At 35.4% G+C, this 12,598-nt stretch overlaps 1 protein-coding gene across 10 annotated transcripts in view; it reads left to right on the top strand.

The window, feature by feature from the left end:
• DYM (dymeclin) overlaps positions 1–12,598 on the top strand; it is a 481,767-nt gene that overhangs the window by 227,105 nt on the left and 242,064 nt on the right. For all 10 annotated transcript variants that reach the window (XM_035271024.3, XM_035271019.3, XM_035271021.3 and 7 more), the window contains exons 10-11: positions 1,394–1,572; positions 10,744–10,869. In XM_035271024.3, coding sequence (XP_035126915.1) covers positions 1,394–1,572; positions 10,744–10,869 — 305 coding nt within the window. The remainder of the gene's footprint in view (positions 1–1,393; positions 1,573–10,743; positions 10,870–12,598) is intronic.

The following is a 12,598-nucleotide window of genomic DNA, read 5'->3' as shown; positions in this document are numbered from 1 at the left end:
TAATCGTAAAGCGTAGAAAGAATCTGAGAGCATAGGGCTGTGCTGTCAAGGATTGTGTTGGAACACATCTCTGTTTCCATAAGAGCACAGCTTTTAGAAATGTTAAAGCAAGTTGTTTTGTTTTGGTAGTGCCTCTATGTTCTAAAGGCTTACACTTTTTGGAACTTTTTAGAACATAAAAATACTAGCTCTTTGTGCTACCATGTTCAGCATTTAATTTGAGTGGATGATGACTTTCTCTTAATCCATTGAACTTATCTTTATCTCTTTTTTTACTTCCTAACCTTGGTTGCTTCAGTTTCTCAGCAAATCCACTTAGCTGTTGGAAAGGGGCTGTGTTGGTTTAGAATATCAAGAACTTTCCTAATACAGGCTGTGATTTTTGCTTTTCATTGTTCCAGTGACTGTACTTAAAAAAGTAAGTTTCTTAGCAGTTGTTGTCAGTTAGGTTTGCATTGGAGATTATTGGATTATATTTTGTATTATATTAAGTTTTTCTTTAAAGAAAAATAAAGTTATAGAAGTTTCTGGTAGTTGTCTCAAGATTGGTATGCTCTGTTTATTATCGAGCCGAACGTTGAACATACACAGATGGCCCCCAACCTGCAATGGCTGGACTTAGGATTTTCTGACTTTTTGATGGTGCAAAAGCAATACAAATTCAGTACTATATTTGACAAATTACATGAGATATTCAACACTTTGTTATAAGATAGGCCTATGGTTACAGTTGGATTAATATAATTTAGAGCTATATACAAATATATTAGGCTAGGCTACGCTATGATATTTGGTAGGTTAGGCGAATTAAATGCATTTCAACTTAGAATATTTTCAATTTAATGATTAATGTATGGGAATATGACCCCATTGTAAGTTGAAGAATATTTGTACTGATTTTGATGTAAGTAGATACTTCACCCACAATATATTCATTTGAAGAAAACCCAGCTTTAAAGGCAATTTTTCTTTTTAATTCTGTCTTAAAAGAATTTTCTATTTTGTGTGAAAATTATATCTTTTGTCTCTCTATATTTTTATTTAGGACTGATGGTTATTTAGTTTTGGTACAAAGTATTTCATCTCAATGTCCTGGTTAAATTGTATTGATGGGAGGGCCTTTTGCCTGGCTCATAATTCTGTTTATTTAAGTTCATGTTCTTACAGCTGATTTATTTTGGCTATGTTAAAGGAAAATAGTAACAAAGTCAAACTATATGACTTAGTTTAGTTCTTTTTAAAGTAAATTTTATATAAATTAAAATTTTGAATCTGAAATGTAGTGACTTTTCATAAAATGAATGGGAATTGAGTTGTACACATTACTTAACAGTATTTTTATTTATATAAAGCACAGCTAGAAAATACTGATGTGCTGTTTTCTGTATTCCAGATAGCAGTCCTTTCCCCTCATCAATTCCACATGCCTTCCAGATCAACTTTAATAGTTTGTACACAGCTCTTTGTGAACAGCAGACATCTGATCAAGCAACTCTCCTCTTGTATACATTGCTCCATCAAAATAGTAATATTAGAACATACATGTTGGCTCGCACAGATATGGAAAATCTTGTAAGTATCATACTAAATGTTCCATGCATTTGTATTTTATATTTTGAAGAAACACTTCTTTTCCCAAGAGGCAAGTATATTTGCCTGATTGCCACAAAGGTGACGATCTAGACACAGACAGAGGGTAGGAGCTTCTTCAGCCTACGAAACAGCTCATGTGGAGGTGGCCTCCAAAAACAGGACAGAGCAGCATCCCTGGCTGGCTTGATATACCTCCCTGTCCTTACAGTCTTTAATGGCCACCTGTTGCCCAGGAGTCAGCCTGTTCGAGTCTTCCAAGAACCCTCTGCAATTCTCAAGGAGATGTTTAAATCATCTTGGTCCCTTCCATCTGCTAAGTGCCTGCACACCAAGTTCACATTATTCATTACAATTGCAGCATATTCCTGATGAGAATGCTGAAAGAAAAGTGATGTTTCAACTCAGCTGCCCAAATGTCCCATCCCCTCTGTCAGGCTTAGACTTTAGGACTGTTTGAACTCATTCCCTGGAGTGTGACAGTCATTTTAAGATACCTTTGCCAGATATCACTTAAATTATACTATTTATCACTACATGAGTGAAATTAGTTCTCAAATTTTTGTTCGTAGACAAAAACTCCTGTAAGCAATAATTAATTTCCTTTATGACTAATGTGCAAACATCAGTGTTTCTATGAAGGGCAGAGTAGTCTACCTCACCAAGGTGTTAATGTTGTTTGAAATACATAGTATGTAGATAACTATGGACCATTAATACATTCATAAAAATGTGAACATTCTCGAAATGCCGTTAGCTGGTTGATAGCAATGAAATATCCCCTCTGTATCAGTTTTTACAGGTTGATAGCAGGATTCTCCCAGTATTTGATTACCATTTTTTGATTTGATTACCAAATCTCCCAGTATTTGATTACACAGTAAAATACTGTGTAAATAGTGAAGAAACATGGAATACTAGAATTCATTGAACATATTCTGCATCATATTGACACTAAGAACAAAAGATGGCTGGGTGCGGTGGCTCAAGCCTGTAATCCCAGCACTTTGGGAGGCCGAGGTGGGTGGATCACGAGGTCAAGAGATCGAGACCATCCTGGTCAACATGGTGAAACCCTGTCTCTACTAAAAATACACCCACAAAAAAAATTAGCTGGGCATGGTGGCGTGTGCCTGTCATCCCAGCTACTCAGGAGGCTGAGGCAGGAGAATTGCCTGAACCCAGGAGGCGGAGGTTGCGGTGAGCCAAGATCACGCCATTGCACTCCAGCCTGGGTAACAAGAGCAAAACTCCATCTCAAAAATAAAAAAAAAAGGTGTCCTGAAAGAGTCTGTCTCCACATCAGGTCTATGTGGAAAGCATTGCTTAAATAGCAAATTGAGTGTGAAAGTACACTGCTCATATGAGTAAAATCCTGTAAAGAGAAGGCTTGTTTCCAGATGAGTGTGTATAGGCATAGAGACAATTCTGAGTGTGATGTATTCTAAGGGAAACATTGGCATTAAGCAGGAAGCCCGTGCCATCACCTGTTTCAGAAAGTTATATGGTAAGGATGCAGGTATATAAGATGGTGCAGGGAGCAGCTGTCTCTGTGTTTGCTGACATGCCTGGTGAAAAGTTAAAAGGTTTTGTGTAGTAGTTTTTTTGGAGGCTGGTGTTTGTTTACTCATTCTGGTTTTGTTGGATAATTTCTTAATTTAAGCCCCATCTGTCCTTTTGCCTTTCTTCTATAGTAAATATGCTTAGGCTTTGATTAGAAAATATATTATCAGTAGGAAATTTACTGTGGTGATCTGATTTTGTTGTGGCTATCAATTTTTTTATTCTACAGTCATTGACATTAAGAAGGTAATATTTGACAGATGACAGTGTTTGTAAGAAATACTTTATTGTGTGTAAATCCTGTAAGGCCAGAGGCAGACTTGCCTCTTCAGCGTCAGATGTTGGCTGATTTGGATTCTTTCTATTGATGATCTGACTCACTACTGATTGACTTGTTTTAACTTAATACAAGTTCATTAATCTGGTATAACTTCTTATGGTACATTCTCAATTGGTATCTATTAGAATAACAATACACTGACTTGCATTTTCTTTTTATGTCTCTGATTAGTGTCTGGGGTGAATCCAAGTCTGTGAATATTAAGAACAGGGCTTAAGAGGGCATTTTTTTTTTTTTTAAGAAAAACCCATTATGGATGGGAACACAATTTTTATATTTTGTCACAAGCAAATGATTACCAAGAAAAGTAGCTAGACATTTGAAATAGTCATGATTCTTTTAGTTGCAACAAACCCATTTATGCCTACATAAACAGAAATATATTTGTACAAATGAAAAATTTGTGCATTTTTTTTTGGCTTCAGTCATAGCTGGTCCTAGGGGCTAAATGATATTATCCAGGCTTGGCCTCTCCATCCTTTGCCTCTGCCTTCTATGGCTTTGGCCTTATTCTCAGGCACACACTTTACAAGTGGGGAGAGAGGTGGCCAGCAGCAACTTTGGACATATGTCCATCTTGCAGCTCATAAGCTAAAAGGAAGAAAGATTATATGACTACTTCAGAAATATTTCATGAAGGGCTCCAAAGGTTGTGTATCCACTTATTTGACCAATGACTGTGGAAGTCTACCCTACAAGGGTAGAGGGAAATTCCCTAAGGAAGAGATCTTGGAAAAATAATATATAGTCACTTCAACACAGCGTTGCTTATAACTTTCATAATCAGGCCATTATGAATTGTTGCTCTTTTAATTTCTGTTTGTGTTAGTCCAGCAGAGATTAGGCTGGTATTTCCCTTAGGCCTCCAGTATTTATCTACTTTTGGGTCAAGTCTTGAGCCTGCACAGATATTGCAGATATGCAGCTCTTGACATTTTGATATCTTACTCATTTGAGACTTCACTGAAGAGACACTTAGAAAATGAGATTAATGTTTACAGTGATTATGATTTGTCATTAATTGTAAAAGAAATGACATGGGATCTTTATATCTTGTTTTAGATGAACTAATAGTCCTTTATTTTCTGAGTGTGGTTTTTATGCAAGCATCGAAAAGGAAAAGTATTTGTTTAGCCCTTTCTCTTTTCCTTTTCATGCTACCTTTCTTAAAAGCCTTGAGCCACATTCTTTGCCTTTACTTCTTGTGCACTTTTCTACCTTTTGTGATCTAATATCTGTTCCTACAACTCCCTCATCAGCAGCTCTAATTGTTAGTAAATCTTTGGGGATGTTTCATCATTATCTTGTTTGACTGCACTGCTGCATATGACACTGTTCATCTCTTTATTCTTTAAACTGCTTAATACCTTTGTCTTAGCCAGTTCTGGCTTATTTCAGAATTTAGTGAGTCCTGACTGCTTTAACAAATATACCACAGACTGGTGCTTAAACAATAGAGAGTTATTTCTCACAGTTCTATAGGCTGGGATTTCCAAGACAGAGATATCAGCCCCCTTGGTGTCCGGTGCAGGCCTGCTTCCTGGTTTGTCAATAGTCATCTACTTACTGTGTCCTCACATGGCCATGAGCAGTGGCAAAGAAGCAAGCTCTCTCCTATCTCTTCTTATAAGGGTACTAATCCCATTATGAGGGCTCTACCCCTATTACCTAATCACCTCCCAAAGGCTCTGCCTCTTTATAGTGTCATATTGGGGGTTAGAGTTTCAACATATGAATTTTGGGGGCCCAAACATGCATCTATAAATATATTCCTTAGCAATCAAGTTTATTATAAAAAAAAGAAAAAATATATATACACATTAGCTTTCTGATCATTGTAGTCTGCTGGTTTTCCCACCTCTATGTCTACTGCTTTTCTCTCTTTTTTATGTATTATTTTTCCTTGTCCTTAAATGTGTCCTACTGCACGGTTCTGTCCTCCTTTTTGTTTTTTCTCTGTATTTCTCCCTAAAGCATCTAAGCAAATTCAATGTCATTTATATGTTGCCAGTGTATATGTTCCTGTTAATATGAGCCATATATATTCAGTTCTATGTTTGCAGTCCCGATTGCCTATGTCTCGTATCCATGTATCCAGCTGCCCCAGACATTTCCCAGTGGCTGTCTCATAGGCACCTTAAACCAAATATGTAAAAATCGGTCTCATTATTTTTCCTGCTCTTCCTTCTCTTACTCCTGTATTCCGTATCACACTGAGCCATTCATAGTTGGCAAAAGCTTTGACTCCTCTGTTTCATTTTCCCATATCCAACCAAATCTTTTTATTTTCTTATTGTCTTTGGAGTGTTTTAGTGTTCTTTTTCCTCATTGCCATTCCTTTGGTTTAAACTGCCTTCATCTCTGACTTCAATTATTGCAACATCTTTAACTGGTTTTCCTGCTTTCTGTGTTGCTATTCTATAACACTTTTTTACCCTGTTTCGAGAGTGAGTTGATTAGAGTCACATCTGATCATGTCACTTCCCTGCTTTTAAAGTACTTTCGTGGCTCCACAGTCCCTCAGGTTGAAGCTCTCACTCTTTAATGTAACTAACAAGACACTTTATAATTTTGCCACAGCTTCCGTTTTGGGTCTCATCTCTTTGCCATATGTCCTTTGTATTCTTTATTTAATCATAATGAATTAATTTAATTTCTCTCAATCTAACCTATCTCCTAAGTTTAGACTTGGTTTTCTCTCTAGAATACTTCTCCTTTGAATTTTCTCCTTGTTCCTCTTCTCAGATAACTCCTAGTAGTTTTTCAGATCTCAGTTTAGATAGTTCTTTCAGAACCAAAGTGCAATTATAACAGTAATTATATACTGTATCCAAGTGGGATTTATCCCAGGGATGTAAGCTTGATTAGACCTCTGAAAGTCTGTTACTGTGATATATCGTATCAACAGAGTAAAAACAAAAATCATATGATTATTTAAATAGATCCAGAAAAAAGCATTTAACAAAATCATCACCTTTTTTTTGAAATAAAAGTATTTAACAAACTAGGAATAGAAGGGAACTTCCTCAGATTAATAAAGGGCTTCTATGAAAACCCCACAGCTGACATCATACTTAATGGTAAAAGACTAGGTTTTCTTTCTCCCTAAGATCATCTACAAAACAAGGATATCTGCTTTTGCCATTTCATTCAACAATATAGTGGAGTTCTAGCCTGGGCATTTGAGCAAAAGAAAGAAATGAAACATATCTAGATTGGAAAGCAAGGTATAAAATTATCTGTATTTGCAGATGGCATTATCTTGTATATAGAAAATCCTAAGGAATCCACTAAAAAACTATTATAATTAATAGATGAGTTTAGCAAAATTGCGGGATACTGGTTTAGTATAAAAAGTCAGTATGCAAAAAATTTTATTTTTATATATGAGCAATCCCAAAATGAAGTTAATAAAATAGTTTTATTTAAATAGCACCAGAAATTTAACAAAAGAAGTACAAAACTTAAACTCTGAAAACTACAAAATATTATTAAAAGAAATGGCAAAACAGATATTCATTGATCACAACACTTAAAAAAAAAATAGAGATAGGGTCTTGCTATGTTGCCCAGGCTGGTCTTAAACTTCTGGCCTCAAGCAGTCCTCCCTCACTGACCTCCTAAAGTGCTGGGATTGCAGGCATGCATCACCATACTCAGCCCTGATCATAGTATTTCACACTCTAAGATGGAAGTATTCTCCAGACTGACATACACATTGAGCATAATACCTATCAGAATCCCAGCTGACTTCTTTATAGAGATTGACAAGATGATTTAAAAATTCATATAAAATTACAAAGGACCAAGAATAGCCAAAACAAGCCTGAAAAAGAGCAAATTTGGAGGACTCATACTTCCTGATTTCAAAACTTAATATAAAGTAACACTAATCAATACAGTATGGTACTGGCACAAAGATAGACGTAATACATCAATGGAGTTGAACTGAGAGTCTAGAAATAAACCCGTATACCTATCATCAACTGATTTACAGCTGGGGTGCCAAGATCAACATGGAAAGAATAGTTTTTTCAACAAATGGTACTAGTGCAACTGTGTAGCTACTTGAAAAAGAATGAAAGTTCGGCTTTTGTTTCACCCCATATACAAAATGAATTCAAAATGGGTCAAAGACCTAAAAAGAGCTAAAACTATAATTCTCATAGAAGAAAATGGGGGTAATCTTCATGACCTTGGAATTGCAGATGACTCTTAGATATAACACCAAAAGCGTGAGCAACAAAGGAAAAAACAGGTAAATTGGACTGCATCAAAATAGAAACTTTTGTGCTTCAAAGGACCATCAAGAAAGTGAAAAAGCAGCCTACAGAATGTGAGAAAATATTTGCAGATCACTTATCTGGTAAGGAACTGTATCTGCAATATATAAAGAACTCTTAAAACTCAATAGTAGAAGGACAGCCCAATTGAAAAATTGATGAAAAATCTGAATAAACATTTCTGCTGGGAAGATACTCAAATAGCTAGTAATACACACACGAATAAAAACTTGATATTATTATTCATCAGGTAAGTGTAAATCAAAACCACAGTGAAATGCCACTTTACTCCCAGTGTGATGCCTAGGATAAAATGTTAGATAATTAAAAGTGAGGATGTGGAGAAATCTAATCTCTCATACACTGTTGGTGGAAATGTAAAGTATTGCAACGGCTTTGAAACACTCTGGCAGTTCCTGGAACAATTAAACAGTTACCATATGATTCACCAATTTCTCTTGGTTACATATATAACCAAGAGAAATGAGTATATGCCTGCAGGAAAACTTGTATATGAATGTTTCTAGCAACATTGTTCATAACAGCAAAAAAGTGTGCAGTTCAAATGTTAGTCAACAGAAGAATGAGTAAGTGAAATGTGGTATGTCTTTGCAATATTATTCGACATAAAAAGGAATGAAATCCTGATACATACTGCAACATGGATGAACCTTGGTAACATGTTCAGTGAAAGAAGGCAGTCACAAAAATCTACATAGCCTATGATTCTATTCATACAGAAGTCCAGAATAGGGAAATCTATAGAGACAGAAAGTGGTTCCTTTGGGCAGGGCAAATAAGGGACTGGGGAAGGTGATAATTAAACAGTATGGGGTTTCTTTTTGAGGCAGCAAAATTTTTCAAGTTGACTATGGTGATGATTACACATTTATGAGTATATTGTAAACCACTGAATTACACACTATAAATGGATTGTATAGTCTGTAAATTGTATCTCAATAAAAATATTTAAAAGAATGAAGTACTATTTTGACATAGGCTCATTGGACCTGTTACTTTTATATTATTATTTCCTTAAATATACCATTTATTTGTGTGACTTGAATAGTAAAGTCCAGAGTCTCAAGAATACTTTCAGTACTCTGTTGGTATTATATACTGTAGGTAAGACATGCTTCCTGCAGGCTTAGCAAAATAAAAAACATGGCATAAAATATATAGTCACATGTTGCTTAATGTGGGGATGCATTCTGACAAATGTTTTATTAGGTGATATTGTCACTGTGCAGATATCATACAGAGTAGTGTACTTACACAAACCTAGGTCATATAGCCTAACCACACACCCAAGCTTTATGGTATAGCCTGTGGCTCCTAGGCCATAAACTGTACACCATGTGACCATACTAAATACTGCAGGCATTTGTAACACAGTGGGATTTGTGTATCTAAACATAGAAAGGGTACAGTAAAAATATGGTGTTATCATCTTATGAGACCATACAACTACAGACTATTATATGTTGTCTATCGTTAATGGAAATGTTGTGTGGCGTATCGAAAACTCCAGAAGCAGAATTAACAGACGCTGAGTTAAATCATTTAAATATAACTGCTTACTAGGTAATGTTGACTGTGAGTACAGTGTATTATGTTTGACACAGTGTCAGAAGGAACTCCCAAGATAAGAATGCCTGGGAAAAGAGAAGGAGCAATGACTACTTGGTGACTGATACACTTCGTTCCTGGAATTTAGCAGTGCTCATGCATGGAACTTCACAATTTAGAAGAATTTTTAGCTACAACTTGTGAAAGAATAAAACATACCAGTGCCACATTTTAAAAGCTTCCTATGATAGGTGTGCCTGCCAAAACATGTATGCCCCGATGTGCGGCATGTCAGCCCATTTTGGTGGGCTTTGCATACCGGCCTGTGCTTTGGGACTTGTATGTATAAACAATTTACTTATTACACGTATTGTTTGATTTCAGTGATAGATTTTTTTTTTTTTTTTGCTTATTTTCTAGCATTGAGTAGATAGTTAGTGTTCATGGTTTCATACAAGACATGCTATGTAGCTAGTCTGCCCATCTTTAATAAGTAACTTTAGTAACCTTACTTCAGTAAAGAAGGAACAAATTGAAAAAATTGAAGGTGTCAAAGTAATGATTTGAAATAAGCACAGTTGGTCTGCATGTAAACGGCATTATGAAATGAAATGTTTGACAGATACACTGAAGAGCAGATCTTAATACATATGTTGGGAAAATGCAGACTTGTGTGACTTGTCAAGTAAAGTACAGAGTCTCAAGAATATTTTCAGTACTCTATTGGTATTATATACTGTAGGTAAGATGTGCTTCCTGCAGGCTTAGCAAAATAAAAAACATGGCAGACCCTTGTATATGAATGTTTCTAGCAACATTGTTCATAACAGCAAAAAAGTGAAAGCAATTCAAATGTTAGTCAACAGAAGAATGAGTAAGTGAAATGTGGTATGTCTTTGCAATATTATTTGACATGAATAATACCCTTGGTTTGCAAGTCTGTTTAATGACATGTTTGCTTTAAATATATTTCTTGAAATATATTTTTTACTTGTTAGCTTTTAAAAAGTGGTGCTAAGCACATAAAATGTTAACTTCTGAGCAGCTGTGCTCTCCCCTCTACTCCCACTTTTTAGTTAAGTTGGGAGAAGGCTATGTGACTTCTTAAAATCTTCAAAACAAACCATGAGCCTAAATGGTCCTTGCAGATCCAACCTTTATGTTGGTTAGATCTTCAGAGACCTTTACAGAGTTAGTGATGATTTTCTCTACTGGCATCTTAACTATACATATGGAAAGTACATTCATCAAAAGTGGGTTTATATTGTTTTATTTTCTCTAATGAAAAATATAACTATGATATTAAAGCAAAGAGTATAAAATAAAATTGTAAAGATTTAAAATATTTGGATATATAATCAAGTATTGAAATAGTCAATTATAATTTTTATTCTCTAGGTTTTACCAATTCTTGAGATTCTGTATCACGTTGAAGAAAGGAATTCTCACCATGTGTATATGGCCCTTATAATATTGTTGATTCTTACAGAAGATGATGGCTTCAACAGATCCATTCATGAAGTGGTAAGTTACCAATAGTTGAATTAGAGTTAGAGTTACAGAACAGACATGTCCCTGTGTAAGATTTACTATAGTCCTTGCATTTCTTTCTGGTAGATGTTCCTGTGAGAACCTGTGTCAGAAATGACATGTTTTCAGATTTATGAAGCAGTGCTTTCCCCCCCACCCCAGAATGCCTATTAAGCACTATTAAAAATTCTCTCAAAATGGTTCTTTAATAATTGATATAAATGTTTTTGCTGATATTGGGTTCATTTTTCTTAAGCATTTTATTTCCACGTTTTCATTGTGGCAGAAATGATCAAGCAGGTTTGCTTCATGCATATGGAATTAGAGAAGAAAACAAGTCCAAAAGGGGAGTTTGAGAAATCCATTGTTTTATTTATATTTTTTAAAGAATGTAACATAGTTTAACTCTTTAAATTTTGGTCTTGTTGGAGACTTTCATTCCCAAATTGGTTTTATTTCTTTTGGCATTTATTTTATTTTATGCATCAAAGTAATACACATATGTAGTTTTAAAACTTATATGGAAGTATGAGGTTTTAATGAAAAATAACAGACCCATGTTCACCCTGTTTCTGATTCCCATTCTGCTAAGGCAGATGCTTTCAGTTCTGTCTATGTTTCTAAGTAACATACGCATTTTGTGATTTTTTTTTCAGCTTTAGATATTAACTATTCTTGTCCTAAGATGGAATATGGTCATTGGTTCTTCCTGCATACCACATGTGTTCCCTCTGGGTTTCTAGCACCACTTGCCGCCACACAGACTTTTTCCTTTTTCCATCTTATTAGCATTTTTGGTTAACTCAGCTTTTATATTATTATTTTCGATGTTATTTTAGTTCAACTATGTACTATAGGATAATTGCATTTCCTTTCTTGAACATGTTTTACTGTTTCTGTTGCACTTCATTGCCCTGTTTTTTTTAATTTGTGTACCAATCACTGATTTGACCCCCAATACTTCAACAGAACTGAAACTTTGCTCAAAATATATTTAAATTTACTGAGTTTTCTTTTTGGACTCCTGTCTTTCCTGGAGCAGCTGGTGGCCCTGGTTGATCTGTTCATCTGTAGGAGTAAGCACTAAGAAGTCAATTTGGAAGTTCTGTGTGTGGGCAGGGCTAACTTATTGTGCCTTGCTGAACATAGTCTCTTTTTCTGGGACTCTGTCCCTGTAGACTATTGTTTTGGGTGGATTGTTTCTCAGGATTCTTCCAGTCTCCTTGTTGGGGTCTATAGGAAAAGGGGGCAGGGGCAGGGCTTTCACTCTTTATAAGAGTACAGACCCTTTGCTTTCTTCTCATTTTCAGTAGGGCTGTTATATTATCTTTACCCTTCTCTCATGTTCCTTTAAATCACGTTTTTGCCTCTTACATAATATGACCATAATTTCAACTAAGATTTAAGGAATCTTGACCATCGTGGAAAGAGTACAGAACATACAAATTTATTTTTTGTGTATATATTTAAGTTGATGTTTTGAAATATATTAATACATATACATAGAGAATTGGCTATTTTAGTCAAGTAAATTAGCATATCTGTCATCTCACACAGTTACCCCCTTTATTGTTTGTGGCAGGAGCAATGATACTCTCCTTTGGCAAAAATTCTGAATACAATATCGTTAACTACAGTCCTCATATTATACATTAGATCTCTAGACTTCATCCTATACACCTGCAGCTTTGGCCTGTATCTCCCCATTTCCCTATCTCCACCC

Source organism: Callithrix jacchus, chromosome 13 (assembly GCF_049354715.1).
Source record: "Callithrix jacchus isolate 240 chromosome 13, calJac240_pri, whole genome shotgun sequence".
Classification (NCBI taxonomy): domain Eukaryota; kingdom Metazoa; phylum Chordata; class Mammalia; order Primates; family Cebidae; genus Callithrix; species Callithrix jacchus.
The sequence above is the reverse complement of the archived record's forward strand: the minus strand, read 5'-3'. Positions and strand labels throughout refer to the sequence as shown.